The sequence below is a fragment of the Malaya genurostris genome, chromosome 3, assembly GCF_030247185.1.
Source record: "Malaya genurostris strain Urasoe2022 chromosome 3, Malgen_1.1, whole genome shotgun sequence".
NCBI classification, from domain to species: domain Eukaryota; kingdom Metazoa; phylum Arthropoda; class Insecta; order Diptera; family Culicidae; genus Malaya; species Malaya genurostris.
Window position 1 is genome coordinate 145858999 of NC_080572.1, and position 20231 is coordinate 145879229.

General features: G+C 39.1%; 1 protein-coding gene across 4 annotated transcripts in view; it reads left to right on the forward strand.

Moving 5' to 3' along the window:
- Positions 1–20231, forward strand: part of LOC131435423 (kinesin light chain) — a 331832-nt gene that overhangs the window by 226207 nt on the left and 85394 nt on the right. For 3 of the 4 annotated variants that reach the window (XM_058603292.1, XM_058603288.1, XM_058603289.1), the window contains exon 4: positions 11329–11580. The exons of the other annotated variant lie outside the window; for it this stretch is intronic. In XM_058603292.1, coding sequence (XP_058459275.1) covers positions 11329–11580 — 252 coding nt within the window. The remainder of the gene's footprint in view (positions 1–11328; positions 11581–20231) is intronic. 4 annotated transcript variants of the gene reach the window in all.

Sequence of the window (20231 nt, forward strand, 5' to 3'; positions counted from 1 at the left end):
CTGTCGTCGGCAAGTTGTCTTAGCGTGCAAGATGTATTGATACATTCATCAATGTTGTTCACGTAAAAATTGTATAAAAGGGGGCTTAAGCATGAGCCCTGAGGATGACCCATGTAACTGAATCGTATTGTCGACAAATCACCATGCGCGAAATACATGTGTTTCTCGGATAATAGATTATACCAAAAGTTATTCAAAACTGGCGAAAGACCATGCTGATGCAACTTTTCAGACAAGATATTTATAGAAACTGAGTCGAAAGCCCCCTTGATATCTAGGAAAACTGATGCCATTTGTTCTTTACGAGCAAATGCCATTTGAATTTCTGTTGAGAGCAACACAAGACAATCGTTCGTTTCTTTGCCTTTGCGGAAGCCAAATTGTGTATCTGAAAACAAATCATTAGTTTCAGCCCAATTGTCTAGGCGAAATAGAATCATTTTTTCGAACAATTTTCGTATACAGGAAAGCATAGCAATCGGCCTATACGAATTGCGATCGGAGGCTGGCTTCCCTGGTTTTTGAATGGCGATCATTCTCACTTGTCCCCAGTCGTGTGGGACAATGTTTCCCTCTAGGAACTTGTTGAATAAATTCAGCAAGCGTCTTTTGGCGGTGTCAGGCAGATTCTTCAACAAGTTGAATTTGATTCTGTCTAGCCCCGGAGCTTTATTGTTACATGACAGGAGCGCAAGTGAGTACTCTACCGTTGAAAACGATGTTTCGTTCCTGTTTGATGACGTGACGCGGGTGATCTTTTGCTCTGGAACAGAGTCAGGACATACTTTTTTAGCGAAATCGAATATCCAGCGGTGAGAATATTCCTCACTTTCGTTCGTGGTATTATGGTTGCGCATTCGTCGGGCCGTATTCCAAAGAGTGCTCGTTGATGTTTCTCTCGACAATCCCTCTACAAACCGACGCCAATAACCGCGTTTTTTCATCTTTAATTATGCTTTTCATTTTAAGATCTAACGACGCGTATTTTCGATAGTTATCTGGTGTTCCATTTTCTCTAAACGCGATGAAAGCTAAAGTTTTTCTACTTTCAGTTCTAAGTACTCTTCGTCCCACCACGGGTTGGGAGAATGGTGTAAGTTTTCGCGCCGGGTACACGTTTGGTCTGAGACTGAATCGCGGTATCGAGATTCAAGTCATTTGTCTTGATTTGCATTTGTTTTATAGCCGACGAAATTACACCAATATCCCAAATGTATGCAATATGACATATGACATATAATGGAATATCATCCGAGCTTGCATGGCACAAGATCAGAGCATACCAATTAAAGCTTCAAATCGTTTTATGGCACGTTTTTGTCTTGCTGTCTAGAAACAACCTACCTCTAGCATGCTACGAGTAGGGCTGAAACGTTAGCTATAATTTCGCTTCTATTTATAGATTTGCATGCTTCCAACAGCTTCGCTTTTGCATCGATCGACCAATCAGAGCAATGCTCTCTCTTTGATACATCGCTTACTCCTTCAAAACCGTCGTCTACGGCAGAGAAATCCGGTATGCCAAAGATTTTTAGCAGCCAAATAGGACACTGCTCGTTACTTATCAAAATTTCAATCATATATAATTGAAAATACGTGGCTTGATGCATTCAAATCGAAACTTAGAAATATTTCCTATCAAATGATGAAATAATATTAATAATTGATACAAATTAGACTGAGCTGTAAGTGTTTAAAACCTGACCACATTTCTACGTGTAATTTTTCTTGAGTTTCTGATTTGCACCCCTATATAGAAAATAAATGTTCCACATCACAAATTATCAATCGAAAAATATTTCAACAAGTAAAAAATTACATAACTCCAAAACAACTCTTAGAATTCATTACATTCACTTTGGAAGCTATGGACAATGGAAATTATGTAGAAACTATCTATGGTGACTTCAGCAAAGCTTTCGACAGAATTGACTTACCATTATTACTATTCACAATTTAAAAAATATGGCATTGAACAAAAATCTTTGGAATGACTTGAATCATATCTCACAAAACGTAAAAAAAATGTACGCTATCAAAACACATACTTCAAATCAATAAATGTCACTTCAGGTGTTCCCCAGGGTTCACGTTTAGGCCCTCTTCTTTTTATCTTGTATGTAAACAACATTTCCTTCTTACTCAAACATTTAAATGTACTTGTATATACAGACGACATGAAGGTGTTTCTGGAAATAAAAATTCTGTAGATGCTGAAGTATTCAAATATTAAATTGATGTATTCAACATTTGGTGCAATAAAAACTTACTCCAACTAAACGTTGAGAAATGTAGTTTAGTAACGTTTAGTAGAAAAATCATGTCTCCTTCTATTAACATATATTTAGGAAATCAACCTGTAGAAAAATGTAAAATTATTAGAGACCTAAGCGTAATTTTAGGCTCAAAACTTACTTTCGTGGATAGTGTGCAAATAGTGTGTTAGGCTTCATTAAACGTTTCAGTCATAATTTTCAGGACCCTTGCACATTAAAATGATTATATATACAACTTACGTCAGGCCAATTTAGGAATACTGAAGCATAGTATGGAACCCATGTTTCTCCATACACGTAGAACGCATCGAATTTGTCCAAAAACAATTTCTACTGTATGCGCTTCGTAGACTAAACTGGACAACATTACCTCTTCCATCATATAAAGCGGGTTGTATGCTCATAAACTTACAAACACTCGAAGAACGCCGCAAAGCTACAATGCTTTATTTTATCAACGACATTCGTATATATATACATATACTAGCTGACCCGTCGAACTTCGTCTCTCCTAAAAATTATTTGTTCGAATTGATGTTTTCGGACAGCTGAATTGTCAAACGACTAAGTAGTTAACGTTTATCTCCATTATTCTTCAGATTACTTAACCTACAACCAACGGAATTCGACACACGTTCGCCCTTGCTCAAAAAAGCAATATCACTAAAAATTAATGTGAAAATGTGAAATACTTCTGTTAAGAAAAAATTGAGCAAATGCACAGATTGTCATCCCATCCTTCCAATCAATAAAAAATCTTGTCAAACGACTAAGTAGTTAACGTTTATCTCCATTATTCTTCAGATTACTTAACCTACAACCAACGGAATTCGACACACGTTCGCCCTTGCTCAAAAAAGCAATATCACCAAAAATTAATGTGAAAATGTGAAATACTTCTGTTAAGAAAAAATTGAGCAAATGCACAGATTGTCATCCCATCCTTCCAATCAATAAAAAATCTAAACTAGTTATTTTCAAGTTATGAAAAGATAAGTTATTTCAGTATATCATTACAACGTAACGACAACTTATTTTTAACCGACTTAACAACTAGTAGAAACTGCGCTTTTTGAGTCATGCAAGTGGTTAGATGTTAGTAACAATCACTCAAATATCTGGTTGTAAACTAGTCACAAACAAGCTAGCGTAACAAAAATTGTTACTTGGGTATATACATATATATAATTCTGAGCATTGTCTGTGTGTTCTATTATTTATATATTATTGCATACGGGCCTGTCCATATTTAGTATCATTTTAGGGTTAACATCACTCATCTGTTTGATAAAATTCATTAGGCAGAGTAAGCTATTCAACAAAGACGAACAACCACCAAAACCAAATTCGGAAAGACCAAAATGTATCGTCCCGGGACGTGCCGAACTTGAGGAAGGAGAAGTTAACGAAACGCGCTCACTGTTCACTTATTTCAACTTTGTCACCAACTGGCAATAAATAAACATAAAGTACACCAGCGGCATCGGCATCATACAGCATCGGATTCCAGATCCCAGCTAAGCAGTTTACCATGTTTATGTAAAGCATCTTTTCTAGAGAATTCACGGGATGCTCAAGAAAAACTACACGTAGAAATGTAGTCAGGTTTTAAACACTTACAGCTTTGTCTAATTTGTATCAATTATTAATATTATTTCATCATTTGATAGGAAATATTTCTAAGTTTCGATTTGAATGTATCAAGCCACGTATTTTCAATTATATATGATTGAAATTTTGATAAGTAACGAGCAGTGTCCTATTTGGCTGCTAAAAATCTTTGACATACCGGATTTTCCTGCCATAGACGATGGTTTTAAAGGAGTAAGCGATGTATCAAAGAGAGAGCATCGCTCTGATTGGTCGATCGATGCAAAAGCGAAGCTGTTGGAAGCATGCAAATCTATTAATAGAAGCGAAATTATAGCTAACGTTTCAGCCCTACTCGTAGCATGCTAGACAGCAAGACAAAAACGTGCCATAAAACGATTTGAAGCTTTAACTGGTATGCTCTGATCTTGTGTCATGCAAGCTCGGATGATATTCCATTATATGTCATATGTCATATTGCATGCATTTGGAATATTGGTGTAATTTCGTCGGCTATAAAAACAAATGCAAATCAAGACAAATGACTTGATTCTCGATACCGCGACTCAATCTCAGACCAAACGTGTACCTGGCGCGAAAACTTACATCCATACTCCCAACCCGTGGTGGGACGAAGAGTGCTCAGAATTGAAAGTAGAAAAAACTTCAGCTTTCATCGCATTTAGAAAAAATGGAACACCAGATAACTATCGAAAATACGCGTCGTTAGATTTTAAAATGAAAAGCATAATTAAAGCTAAGAAACGCGGTTATTGGCGTCGGTTCGTAGAGGGATTCTCGAGAGAAACATCAACGAGCACTCTTTGGAATACGGCCCGACGAATGCGCAACCATAATACCACAAACGAAAGTGAGGAATATTCTCACCGCTGGATATTCGATTTCGCTAAAAAAGTATGTCCTGACTCTGTTCCAGAGCAGAAGATCACCCGCGTCACGTCATCAAACAGGAACGAAACATCGTTTTCAATGGTAGAGTTCTCACTTGCGCTCCTGTCATGTAACAATAAAGCTCCGGGGCTAGACAGAATCAAATTCAACTTGTTGAAGAATCTGCCTCACACCGCCAAAAGACGCTTGCTGAATTTATTCAACGAGTTCGTAGAGGGTAATGCGCTAGTTCTGTACACTCTGAATCGGCTGCGAAGTCTGTTGAAACAGAAGGTCAAATTCCACTACAGGAATGTAATACCAAGGCTTTCCTTTCCTAGAGGGTAATATTGTCCCACACGACTGGAGACAAGTGAGAGTGATCGCCATTCAAAAACCAGGGGAGCAGCCTCCGATCACAATTCGTATAGGCCGATTACTATGCTTTCCTGTATCCGAAAATTGTTTGAAAGAATGATTCTAGACAATTGGGCCGAGACTAATGATTTGCTTTCAGATACACAATTTGACTTCCGCAAGGGCAAAGGAACAAACGATTGTCTTGCGTTGCTCTCAACAGAAATTCAAATGGCATTTGCTCGTAAAGAACAAATGGCATCAGTTTTCCTAGATATCAAGGGGACTTTCGACTCAGTTTCTATAAATACCCTGTCTGAAAAGTTGCATCAGCATGGTCTTTCGCCAGTTTTGAATAACTTTTTGTATAATCTATTATCCGAGAAACACATGTATTTCGCGCATGGTGATTTGTCGACAATACGATTCAGTTACATGGGTCTTCCTCAGGGCTCATGCTTAAGCCCTCTTTTATACAAATTTTACGAGAACAACATTGATGAATGTATCAATACATCTTGCACGCTAAGACAACTTGCCGACGACAGCGTTGTGTCTATTATAGGACCCAAAGCTGCCGATTTTCCAGGACCATTACAAGATACTCTCGTCAACTTGTCTTCATGGGCTCTTTAGATGGGTATCGAATTCTCTACAGAGAAAACTGAGTTGGTTGTATTTTCAAGGAAGCGAGAACCAGCACAATTACAGCTTCAACTAAGGGGTGAAACCATAGCTCAGGTCTTCACATCTAAATATCTCGGGGTCTGGTTCGACTCCAAGGGAACCTGGGGATGTCACATAAGGTATCTGAAACAAAAATGCCAGCAGAGAATAAATTTTCTTCGGCCGCGGTTGAAAAGTCCGTTTTCACAGTAATTGCATAACCTCTCTGTATGAGAAAGGCAAAACACATATGTAGTGACAATGTGCGGAGACTCTTGAAGACGGCTGGAGGAACATAAGGTCCGCCGTGAGTAGCACTGCTGCAACCGTTCTAGGTACGAGGTTATCGAATCGAGGAAATGACTGGTTTGACGACGAATGCCAGCAGTTGGTCGAACAGAAGAATGCAGCAAGGGCGAGGACCGCACTAGAACGAACGAGGAACGATACAGACAGGCGCGGAACAGACAGAACACAGTTTTCCAAAGAAGAAAGCGCCACGATGGAATTGTATGTCCCGTCTACAAAAAGGGCGACTGTTGCAATTATCGCGCAATCACATTGCTGAACGCCGTCTACAAGGTACTCTCCCAAATCCTTTGCCGTCGTCTATCACCAATAGCTAAGGAATTCGTAGGGCCGTACCAAGCGGGATTTACTGGTGCCCGCGCCACTACGGATCACATATTCGCGATAAGACAAGTACTCCAGAAGTGTCGTGAATACAACGTACCCACGCATCACCTATTCATTGACTTCAAAGCGGCATACGACACAATCGATCGAGAACAGCTATGGCAGATAATGCACGAATACGGTTTCCCGAATAAACTGACGCGATTGGTCAAAGCAACGATGGATAGAGTGATGTGCTACTTCCGAGTGTCTGGGAGACTCTCGAGTCCCTTCGACTCTTGGAGAGGGCTACGTCAAGGTGATGGACTTTCTTGTATCTTGTTCAATATTGCCCTGGAAGGTGTGATTCGAAGAGCGACGATCGACACGAGTGGCACGATCTTCCGAAAGTCCGTGCAACTTTTTGGCTTCGCTGACGATATTGATATTGTAACACGTAACCTTGAGAAGATGACGGATACCTACATCGGACTGAAAGCTAAAGCTAGGCGTATCGGGTTGGCCATAAATGTGTCGAAAACCAAATACATGAGAGGAAGAGGCTCTAGAGAAGAAACACTACGCCTCTCACAACGAATATTAACAGTCGGAGACGATATCGAGGTGGCTGACGAGTTCGTGTATTTGGGCTCACTGATGACCGCCGATAATGACACCCGCAGAGAAATTCATATATGTATTTTGGCAGGGAATCGTGCGTACTTTGGACTCAGAAAAACCCTCCGACCGAGAAAAGTACGCCACCGCACGAAATTGATCATCTACGAAACGCTTTAGACCAGTTGTTCTCTATGGCCACGAGGCCTGGACTATGTTGGCAGAGGACCAACGCGCCCTCAGTGTTTTCGAAAGAAAGGTACTGAGGACCATCTATGGCGGAGTGCAGATGAAAGACGGAACGTGGAGACGGTGTATGAATCACGAATTGCAACAGCTGCTAGGAGAACCACCTATCGTACGGACAGCTAAAATCGGACGTATACGGTGGGCTGGGCATGTCATAAGGATGTCGGACGACAGCCCAGTGATAATGGTTCTTGAATCTAATCCGACTGGTACAAGAAGAAGAGGAGCGCAGCGAGCAAGGTGGATCGATCAAGTGGAGGGTGATCTCAGAAGCATCCGTGCCTTGAGTGGCTGGCGACGAGCAGCCATGGACCGAGTTATGTGGAGACGTATGCTTGATACAGCAAATGACTCCCCTGGACTATAGCTGTTAGATAAGGTAAGTAACACACTGTTTGCACACTATCCACGAAAGTAAGTTTTGAGCCTAAAATTACGCCTAGGTCTCTAATAATTTTACATTTTGCTACAGGTTGATTTCCTAATTATATGTTAATAGAAGGAGACATGATTTTTCTACTAAACGTTACTGGACTACATTTCTCAACGTTTAGTTGGAGTTAGTTTTTATTGCACCAAATGTTGAATACGTTAATTTAATATTAGAATACTTCAGCATCTATAGCATTTTTTATTTCCAGAAAGACCTTCATGTCGTCTGTATATAAAAGTACTTTTAAATGTTTGAGTAAGAAAGAAACGTTGTTTACGTACAAGATAAAAAGAAGAGGGCCTAAATGTGAACCTTGGGGAACACTTGAAGTGACATTTATTGATTTGGAGTATGTGTTTTGATAGCGTACAATTTTTTTCCGTTTTGTGAGATTTAGTTCAAGCCATTTCAAAAGTTTTTGTTCAATGTCATATTTTTAAAATTTCGAATAGTAATAATGGTAAGTCAATTCTGTCGAAAGCTTTGCTGAGGTATTTATAGAGAGTTTCTACATAGCTTCCAAAGTGAATGTAATAAAATCTAAGAGATTTGTTGACGTAGAACCTTTGAAAAAGCTATGTTGTTTTGGAGTTATGTAATTTTTTACTTGTTGAAATATTTTTCGATTGATAATTTTTTCAAATTATTTTGGAATGCACGAGATAACGTATGTCTGATTTCGAGCCCTATTTAAAGACCGGTACTAAGAAGGAGGATTTCTATGTTTCTGGAAATATTCCTGTTCTTAAGGATAAGTTGAAGAGATGGTGTAATGGTGGTCAGGTCCGGGTGCCTTTGCTGCGTTGAGGTTTCCAAGTGCAGTGAATATTTCTTGCTTTGATAATTGATTAACACTGATGCCATTAGAAAGCTCCAGTATGAAGGAAAAAGTAGTATTCAACGTGCTGAGTATTATTCGTGTGATTTGTGTGAATGTGATTACGGTACTTCATATCATCTGATATGTAACTATCCCGCATTGACGCAACTACGTATCCGGGTTTTTGATTCTTCATACATGGTTGAGTCCGTGTATGCGGAGCTAAAATTAAAGGATATTCTAGCGTTTCTCACCCAATGTGGTAAGGGTTCATCATTCTTCTTGGAGTGAATGAATCCTTTCTGTATTGACCTTAAAAAGGTTTTAGCATCCTTTATAGGGTGCCGAATTTACTTCTGCTCATACATACTGTGAATAGTTCTGCATTCTTGCGGGAATGCAGAATGATGTCGCTTTTGAAAAATATCTAAATCCTCTCGGGGGTTGGAGGTTTTTTTAACTGTGCATTTTGGCTCCTGTAGATCATTCAGCATCCTTTCGGAGATGCAGAAAGAATTGTTTCTGCTGTTGTCCCACTTCACTCACTCATAATTCCCTTTTATATATATATATATATATATATATATATATATATATATATATATATATATATATATATATATATATATATATATATATATATATATATATATATATATATATATATATATATATATATATATATATATATATATATATATATGTATATATATATATATATATATATATATATTATATATATATATATATATATATATATATATATATTATATATATATATATATATATATATATTTATATATATATATATATATATATATATATATATATATATATATATATATATATATTCTTTTTCCTTTTTGCGATATTCTCCTAACCAGAGATCATTTTTTTTTTAGAAACAGACAATGAAAATTATAGAATGATAGTACTCAAGGGAGTGCAAGGATGTGAATATATAGAACGGAAAGGTGAGACGTGACAGAGGGTCATTTAAGCAAGCAGAAATCTTCTAGTAACTTAACTTTTACCTTCTACCAGAGGAGTTGGGCTTAGGCATCTGAACAATGCGAATCACCCAAGTCTCTGGTACGTCGGAAAGTAGTGATAAAGGTATATATAATAGAACACACACACAATGACATTTGATCAGTTCTTCGAGCTGAGTCGAATGGTATATGTATGACATTCGGCCCTCCGGGTCGCGGTTGAAAAAACCGTTTTCACAGTGATTGCATATGAGAAAGGCAAAACACATATGTAGTGACAATGTGCCAGTTGTTATTGGTGCCTCTGTCTTCATATTAAAATTCTACACCCTCGTTGAACATAACTCAAAAAATTGTGTGGCAAACCACTAAAATTCATAAAAATTGTATATATATATATATATATATATATATATATATATATATATATATATATATATATATATATATATATATATATATATATATATATATATATATATATATATATATATATATATATATATATATATATATATATATATATATATATATATATATAACGGGTGATTTTTTAAGAGCTTGAGAACTTTTTTAAACAATAAAACGCATAAAATTTGCAAAATCTCATCGGTTCTTTATTTTAAACGTTAGATTGGTACATGACATTTACTTTTTGAAGATAATTTCATTTAAATGTTGACCGCGGCTGCGTCTTAGGTGGTCCATTCGGAAAGTCCGCTTTTTTATCGACAAATTTTGTTCAGCGATGAGGCTCATTTCTGGTTGAATGGCTACGTAAATAAGCAAAATTGCCGCATTTGGAGTGAAGAGCAACCAGAAGCCGTTCAAGAACTGCCCATGCATCCCGAAAAATGCACTGTTTGGTGTGGTTTGTACGCTGGTGGAATCATTGGACCGTATTTTTTCAAAGATGCTGTTGGACGCAACGTTACAGTGAATGGCGATCGCTATCGTTCGATGCTAACAAACTTTTTGTTGCCAAAAATGGAAGAACTGAACTTGGTTGACATGTGGTTTCAACAAGATGGCGCTACATGCCACACAGCTCGCGATTCTATGGCCATTTTGAGGGAAAACTTCGGAGAACAATTCATCTCAAGAAATGGACCGGTAAGTTGGCCACCAAGATCATGCGATTTGACGCCTTTAGACTATTTTTTGTGGGGCTACGTAAAGTCTAAAGTCTACAGAAATAAGCCAGTAACTATTCCAGCTTTGGAAGACAACATTTCCGAAGAAATTCGGGCTATTCCGGCCGAAATGCTCGAAAAAGTTGCCCAAAATTGGACTTTCCGAATGGACCACCTAAGACGCAGCCGCGGTCAACATTTAAATGAAATTATCTTCAAAAAGTAAATTTCATGTACCAATCTAACGTTTAAAATAAAGAACCGATGAGATTTTGCAAATTTTATGCGTTTTATTGTTTAAAAAAGTTCTCAAGCTCTTAAAAAATCACCCTATATATATATATATATATATATATATATATATATATATATATATATATATATATATATATATATATATATATATATATATATATATATATATATATATATATAGAGAGAGAGAGAGAGAGAGAGAGAGAGAGAGAAAGAGAGAGAGAGAGTAGCTCGAACACTTCAAAATGCAAACTCTGCTATCTTAAGCGACTTCATAAAGCAATGACAGTAAGTTGCACTGATTTTGCAAATATATGAGAAGGCCTTTATCAAACCTACAAAATGACATCAACTACTTGTGTGCCGTATTACGTCAAGATTAAATTTGATTTTGTACGTTAAGATTTTGATCCTATAACATTCTTTTTTTTAGAATAAATATAAAGAAGCCGCAAACCTTCTAAATGATGCTCTTGCGATTAGAGAAAAGACGCTTGGCGAAAATCACCCTGCTGTAGCAGCTACATTGAATAATCTTGCTGTATTATATGGAAAACGTGGCAAATATAAAGATGCGGAGCCATTATGCAAACGTGCGTTGGAAATAAGAGAAAATGTTCTAGGCAAAAATCATCCAGATGTTGCTAAACAACTTAACAACCTTGCTTTACTTTGTCAAAATCAGGTAAGTTGTCCAAGACACGAAATGTGCGTCTTTTCCTTAGCTTTCAAATAAGCGATTCCATAAAACAACCTTTGTAGTTTATTTATTGAAAAAAGTTTAAAATTAATAAACAAATAAAAAATTTGTCAAAGTTGGGCCTAATTTTTGCTTTTTTCTAGTTGAAAAAAGAAGACTTAGGGGTTTAACTCAATCTTGGCAAAGTTTCAGAGTGAAAAGATTAATACTTTCGGAGCATTGAATTTTTCAAACACGCCCTCACCCCCCTCGTAGCGTACAGCAGTGCAACTCGCTCGAATACAGGCCTAACTTGTCGGCACATGTCGCGCCACTGATTGAATCCTAAAAGCAACGTTTCAGTCAAGATCGCGTTGTAAACACAAATCACACGAATAATACTCAGCACGTTGAATAGTAGCCATGTGATAATTGAGTTTGCAATGTCCAGTCAGAGCTCTGACCAGAATACTGCAATGATGCTTGGAAAAAGGCAGTAGACACTTTGACATATTCAGATTCAAATCTGGTAAAAATGCTTTTGTCTGAGCGCAAGTTTGCAAGATCCGCAAGTTGCTGGCATGTTTGGATGCTGTCCAAGAATGCTTTATCCAACTAGTTAGAGGTGATAAAGCTGGTTCAGGACCAACGTTGCACCAGCTCTAGCCAACTCATTTCCAGTAATACCAGAATGATAAACAGCATTTGAAATGTTGATGTCTTCAGTTTGAGTTTGACATGCGATCGCTAGATTCGACCGTGAATCATTCGAACTGAGTGCTTTCAAAGCTGCCTGACTGTCGGAACAAATGTAAATTCGTTTACCATAGATTCTCTGCTGAAGTGCCGATTGTATTACACACAAAATTGCGTAGATTTCTGCGTGGAACACAATACAGTATCTACCAAGTGAATGAGACTGCTCTAGCCTCATTTCACGACGGTAGGCACCAGCACAAGCACAAGCAACAACAACAGAGAACCGTCCGCATAACGAACTATGTGTTTATCAAGTTGTCGTTCCAAATAACCAGACAACCATTCCTCACGAAGAGGATAGCTCACATTGAATGTTTTGAAAGAAAAATTGCATGTGAGAGTTAGGTCACTAGGGGCGAGTAAATACTCATCCCACGTAACCATTTGAGACCACAAGCGAGTGTGGCTAGTGGCATAGTCTGTAGGGTTATTGTTCCAAAGCCCTGTAACCTTAAGACTATATGCACAAGATAATGCTTCTTGTTTTAGGAACACATGTAGTGGTTTAATGCACAATAGCGTTTCTAAAGCAGCCGTAGGAATTGTGAATGCTCCTGTCATCGCCATTAGGTCCACCTTTTGAAGATGATTTAGCTTTGACTGAACTGTCGCAACTTCTCCTTTCTGCCACCATACAAGACATCCATGTGCTAAAACTCGTCTAACAATAGTTGTGTAGATCCAATGAATGTATCTGGGTTTGAGTCCCCATAATTTTCCAAAAGCTCATCTGCATTGGCCGAAAGCCATGCAAGCTCTTTTAAATCTGAAGTAAGTGTGAGCAGACCAATTCAGTTTTGAATCAAGAATAACCCCGACGTATTTAACTTGATCAACCACAGTAACATCTGAACCGAAGAACTGTAAAGGACGAGCTCCTGTGATTATCCTACGATGAGTGAAAAGTACCATTGATGTTTTGCGCGATTTACAACCAACCTGACAACACCATTGCTCAACAGATCACAGTGCTTGCTGCATTAAATCAAAAAGAGTGTTCAAGCTTGTACCGGTCATCAATATAAGATAATCGTCGGCAAAACCGTAAGTCGGAAATAACAAACCATCAGTGACTAGGTTCGATAAAAGTGGGGATAGTACACCACCTTGAGGTCACCCACAGACACTCAGCTTTCTAATCTCTGCTTGCCGAAGCGATGAAAAAGTAGTTGATTGCTAAGCATTGCGTGTATCCAATTTGTGATACTTTAGGGTATGCCACGATGACGAGCTGATTCCAGAATTGAATTGAAAGACACGTTTCAAAGGCACCTTCAATATCTAGGAAAACTCCCAAGCAAGATTGATTCAATGCTGTAAACAACATTCCCTGTAGCGAATGCACGCCCAAACTAGCATTCCTGATATAGTGATCGACTATGTGTTCCACTGTTTTAAGAAGAAAGACTCTTAGGCCTGAAACTCTTCTCTTCCTCATTCCTCATTCGCCTTTGGGAATAAATTTGACAATTGTTTCCTGCCAAGCTTTTGGAATATATCCGGTTGCAAGACTAAAAGTAAGTGTCTTCTTCAAATGCTTCAGGTATTGATATGGATGTTTGAAATGTTCATACCCTTTCTGCAGTAAAACTGGGAAAACTCCATCCTTTCCAGGAGACTTGTACAGAGCAAAACTCTCAACTGTCCATTTGACCGATTCAATCGTCACAATGCTTCGAGCAAGGGCCCAAGAATCGTAACTACCCGAAAACAGGAACAGCGGTCGGTAATGGCTTCATACATTCTGGAAAGTGAGTTTTAAAAAGATAGTGAAGTACATAATGTTGCCTTACATACTAGGCTAACACGCCCACCTTCAGTCCCACCATCTTGGCGACAAACCGTAGGAATAGCAACCCTGTGCTGTGCGAGCATGGGCAGATAAGAAAAGTTAATCTGTCACATCGGGTGAAGAAAATTCAAGATAAAAAAAAATTAAATAACAATGAACGTGCGCAGTAGCTATTATTAAAATCATTTATAAGATTAGGAATTAGTTTTATATCAGTATTTCATTAACCTAAACTTCATAGCAAAAAAACATACTGGTAAGAATTGAATTCACAGCATATTATGAATTAAATGCTAAACAAATTTAAATACTAGGTAACCTGAACAACTTAGTCGCAGCTATTAAAAGTGCATTCTACGCTACCCTGCTTATGAACTACAAATTGAACTAAATTAAATTAAGGAAACTAAACGTGAGTAATCCAGGAATCAATTCATTTTCTATTCACTATTACAAAATATTCAGATCACATTCTATAACTTAATCTAAAACCTATGTACACTGAACTAAACAAACTCACTGAAATCAAATATTGAAATTATTCATAGAAATATTATATTCTCTTTGCTTAACTGAATCAAGCGTCTTTCATTTGTTTCCGGACGAGAATCATAATTTCGGAAATATCCCGTTGAAATGAATTCAACATCATATAATTTTCGTTTACGCGAGTTCAATCGGTTCGCGAGCATGTCAAGTGGTGGTTCAAAATCCGGTGGCAGTGGCAAAGGAAAACGCAAACTGCTGTCAAAACGGTGCCAAGTGAGTGTGAATTTGAAGAGGATGGTGGTATTGGTAGTGATGATGTGGTAGTAGTGGATCAGATGGAAAAGACGGTTGATGGTCAAGCCTGCAAAATTTGTGGAAAACCTGATACAGATGATATGGTGCAATGTGATCTGTGCGATGAATGGCATCTATATGAATATTTTGGAGTTACGAATGAAGTTGTTAATCAGAGCTGGAGTTGTACTAACTGCAAAACTGCAAAAAGGACTCAGCGAACTACGACGATTTCGCACAAGGACTCAAAATCCAAGAATGCTCGAACGGTGTACAGTTTCAACGGCCGATCTTCTGTCAACGATCTTTCGTACGTTAAAGATACATGTCCAGACCATAGTCAATTCAGTCGGATCCAGTAGGATATCATAAGTCAGATTCCACAAAGCTGATTCAATCATCCAAGCCAGTTCCGTTGCAGAAGACGAAAGATGTTTCTCAGGTGACAAGGTGCAAGAAAGGAAAAACTTTTCGTACCATTGGCCGATGGATTACCTGAGATCGTTTTGGAGAACGATTCTTCGATACTTTCTAGTTCGTCACAGAGATCAGCTCGTAATCGTGCTAAGTTGCTAAAGCGTTTACAGGAAGAGCAGGAGTATGAAAAACAAATAGCAGAGCGTCGACGTACCGCAGAGATAGAAGAAGCAAAGAAACATACTTTCTAGACCAAAAGTATTCAATTCTAGAAGAACTAGCTAACATCAAGGGACAGTGATCAGACATAGTAAGTTGCAGTTATCTCCTGATGATGAACGAGCACAGTCACTATTAACGTCGCTTACACATTTCAACGGTGATCGATATGAATCTGGTCTACCCTGGTGCTACGATAACTTCCGCTTACCCGATAGCCGTGAAATGACGTTGCGTCGTCATCAATGCTTGCGAAATCGCATGGAAAAAAATCAAGGGTTAGTAGAAGTATTGCAGCAGAAAACAAACTCGAGAAAGTTAGGATAGTCTGGGATGCAGAAGCCAAAGCCCATGACAGATCATTAAATTCTGCGTTGTTGAAGGGTCCAGATCTACTCTGTTCACTTCTAGCCATCTTGTTAAGATTCCGTTTATATCCCGTTGGAGTGACTGGAGATATCCGTGAAATGTTTCACCAGTTTTTTCGCATCGAAGACCAACGATATCAGTGCTTTTTCTGGACGGGCAAAAATAAGCAAAGTGGTTCCAGATCAGAAACTGGATAAGTCATTCCAGACTAGTCACGTCAACGTTGCAAGAAGCGAACACGGAGGAGAAAAACCTAGATATATCTTCAGAGTTGTCGACGGAGAAGGTGTTGAGTATATGGTGGAATACAGCTTCCGATATATATATTTACGTACAAGGTCGGATGAAAACGTTACGACGAAGCGTTACTAAAAGACGGAAAATGTCCAACGAAACGAGAAGTTTTGAGAGTCCTGATGACTATCTACGATCCTCTTGGACTAAGCGCCCATTTCCTCGCATATTTAAAAGTCTTACTTCAAGATGGCTGGCGCTCTGGTGTAACCTGGGATGAAGAAATAAAGCGCGATGAGTTCTCTAAATGGCTGCTGTGATTAAAGTCGAGAATGTGAGAGTTGCTCGTTGTTAGTGCTTCAGCTTTCCCATCGACGTAGCAGATGAAATCCAACTACACGCATTCGTTGATGCTGGAAAAAACGGAATGGCAGCGGTGTCGGATAGTCAATAATACTAAAATTAGTTGTTCTCTCGTTAGTGCAAAGCTCAAAGTATCACCGCTGAAGCTCACGTCGATTCCATGATTAGAGTTGCAAGCAGCAGTTATTGGGACGAGAGTTGCACGCAGTCATTGAAATTTTAAATGTGCATATAAAGAAAAAGGTCTATTGGTCCGATTCTAAAGACGTACTGTACTGGATTCACGCGCAACATCGTCGGGATCAGTTTGTTGGATTTCGTGTAGCTGAGATATTAAAAGCAACGGAAGTCAATGAATGGCTAAATGTGGCAGACGACGGTACAAAGTGGAATAAACTTCCAGATTTGTCTAACCAAGATAGATGGTTTATTGGACCTGATTTCCTATGGACAACCGAGAATAACTGGCCCCAATTCTCTATCACGACTGAACCAGCCGACGAAGATCACTTTACGTTAGCTCATCACGTTCCACAAGAACCGATTGTTTGCGTCGCAGACTACTCCAACTGGGGACGATTAAGAAAGGTAGTGTCATGGGTAAAACGATTCGTTGCAAATTGTAAAGATAAACACCAGAAAAGCCCTGCACAAACGGCTGTACTTACTATGAACGAACGAATACTCCAACTGGGGACGAGTAAGAAGGGTAGTGTCATGGGTACAACGATTCGTTGCAAATTGTAAAAATAAACACCAGAAAAGCCCTGCCCAAACGGCTGTACTTACTATGAACGAATTACGTTCAGCAAAAACATATCTAATCTGTATAGCACAGCAGGAATGTTATCCCGTAGAACTGAGCATCTTACAGAACGCACAAGACACAAGAGAAAAACATATACGCCGCTGTTGGATGAATTCGGTATAATTCGCATGAGAACAATCAGAACAAATTGGCTCAAATGGCACGTTCCCCTTGATATTTGGAGATTTGTGCCTTGCCATCAATTTGTTTTTAGCATCATTTTCCCGATATATAAGAGGGAAGGATTGAAAGGAAATGGTAAGGGTTGGACTAGGAGGATGGGAAAAAATGACGACACAAAAACACATGAAAGCAGAAGTAAATTCTGCACCCCTAAGGGATGCCGAACAATCTGCTGGGGATCACATCTGGTGGAAGCAGAAGTAAATTCTGAACCTCTACGAGGTCCCGAACAGTCTGCTATTAATAAAACCTCCAACCCCCGAGAGGATTTAGAGATCTTACAAAAGTGACACCATTCTGCACTCCCGGAAGAATGCAGAACGATTCGCAGTATGTACGAGCAGAAGTAAATTCGGTACCCCCTAAAGGATGCCAAACAATCTGCTAAACCCTATTTAAGGTGAATACAGAAAGGATTCATTCACTCCATGAAGAACGATGAACCCTTCTGACTATAGCTCCTTACCACATTGGGTGAGAAACGAGAGAATATCCTTCAATTTTAGCTCCGCATACACAGACTCAACCATGTATGGAGAACCAAAAACCCGGATACGTAGCTGCGTCAATGCGGGACAGTTACATATCAGATGATATGAAGTACCATAATCGCATTCACACAAATCACACGAATAATACTCAGCACGTTGAATAGTAGCCATGTGATAATTTAGTTTGCAATGTCCAGTCAGAGCTCTGACCAGAATACTGCAATGATGCTTGGAGAAATGCAGTAGACACTTTGACATTTTCAGATTTAAATCTGGTAGAAATGCTTTTGTCTGAGCGCAAGTTTGCAAGCTGCGCCAGTAGCTGGCATGTTTGGATGCAGCCCAAGAACGAATCTTGTGCTTTATCCAACTAGTTGAAAGTGGTAAAGCTGGTTCAGGACCAACGAAATCATTCGTTGCACCAGCTCTAGCCAACTCATCAGCCCATTCATTTCCAGTAATACCAGAATGGCCGGGTACCCATAAGAAGTAAACAGCATTTGAAATGCTGAGGTCTTCAATTTGAGTTCGACATGCGATCGCTAGATTCGACCGTGAGTCATTCGAACTGAGTGCTTTTAAGGCTGCCTGACTGTCGGAACAAAAATAAATTCGTTTACCACAGATCCTCTGCTGAAGTGCCGATTGTACTCGACACAGAATCGCGTAAATTTCTGCTTGGAACACATTACAGTATCTACCAAGTGGATGAGACTGTTCCAGCCTCATTCCACGACAGTAGACACCAGCACCAGCACAACCATTCAACAGAGAACCGTCCGTATAACAAACTATGTGTTCATCAAGTTGTCGTTCCAGACAACCAGACAACCATTCCTCACGAAGAGGATAGCTCACATTGAATGTTTTGAAAGGAAAACTACATGTGAGAGTTAGGTCACTAGGAGCGAGTAAATACTCATCCCACGTAACCATTTGAGACCACAAGCGAGTGTGGCTGGTAGCATAATTTAATGGGTTACTGTTCCAAAGCCCTGTAACCTTAAGACGGTATGCACAAGATAATGCTTCTTGTTTTAGGAACACATGTAGTGGTTTAATGCACAGTAGCGCCTCTAGAGCAGCAGTAGGAGTTGTCGTGAATGCTCCTGTCATCGCCATTAGGACCATCCTTTGGAGATGATTTAGCTTTGACTGAACTGTCGCGACTTCTCCTTTCTGCCACCATACAAGACATCCATATGCTAAAATTGGTCTAACAATAGTTGTGTAGATCCAATGAATATATCTGGGTTTGAGTCCCCATGATTTTCCAAAAGCTCGTCTGCATTGGCCGAAAGCCATGCAAGCTCTTTTAATCCTGAAATCAATGTGAGCAGACCAATTCAGTTTTGAGTCAAGAATAACCCCGACGTATTTAACTTGATCGACCACAGTAACCTCTGAACCGAAGAACTGTAACGGACGAGCTCCTGTGATTATCCTACGATGAGTGAAAAGCACCATTGATGTTTTGCCCGGATTTACAGACAATCCAACCTGACAACACCATTGTTCAACAGATCGCAGGGCTTGCTGCATTAAATCAAAGAGAGTGTTAATGCTTATACCGGTCATTAATATATGATAATCGTCGGCAAAACCATAAGTCGGAAATCCAAGGTTATTAAGTTTCCTTAACAAACCATCAGCGACTAGGTTCCATAAAAGTGGGGATAGTACACCACCTTGAGGACACCCACAGACACTCAGCTTTTTAATCTCTGCTTGCCGAAGCGATGAACAAAGAAGTCGATTGCTAAGCATTGCGTGTATCCAATTTGTGATACTTGAAGGTATGCCATGACCACGGGCTGCTTCCAGAATTGAATTGAAAGACACGTTATCAAAGGCACCTTCAATATCTAGGAAAACTCCCAAGCAAGATTGCTTTAGTGAGAAAGCTTTTTCAATGTTGTACACAACATCATGTAACAGGGTTGTAGTGGACTTTCCACGCTGGTAAGCATGTTGCATTCCATGTAGCGGATGCACGCCCAAACTAACATTTCTGATATAGTGATCGACTATGCGTTCCACTGTTTTAAGAAGAAACGAGCTAAGACTGATAGGCCTGAAACTCTTCGCTTCCTCATAAGTGTCGCGACCGCCTTTGGGAATAAATTTGACAATTATTTCCTGCCAGGCTCTTGGAATATATCCTGTCGCAAGACTAAAAGTAAGTATTTTCTTCAAAACATGTTTGAAATGTTCATACCCTTTCTGCAGTAACACTGGG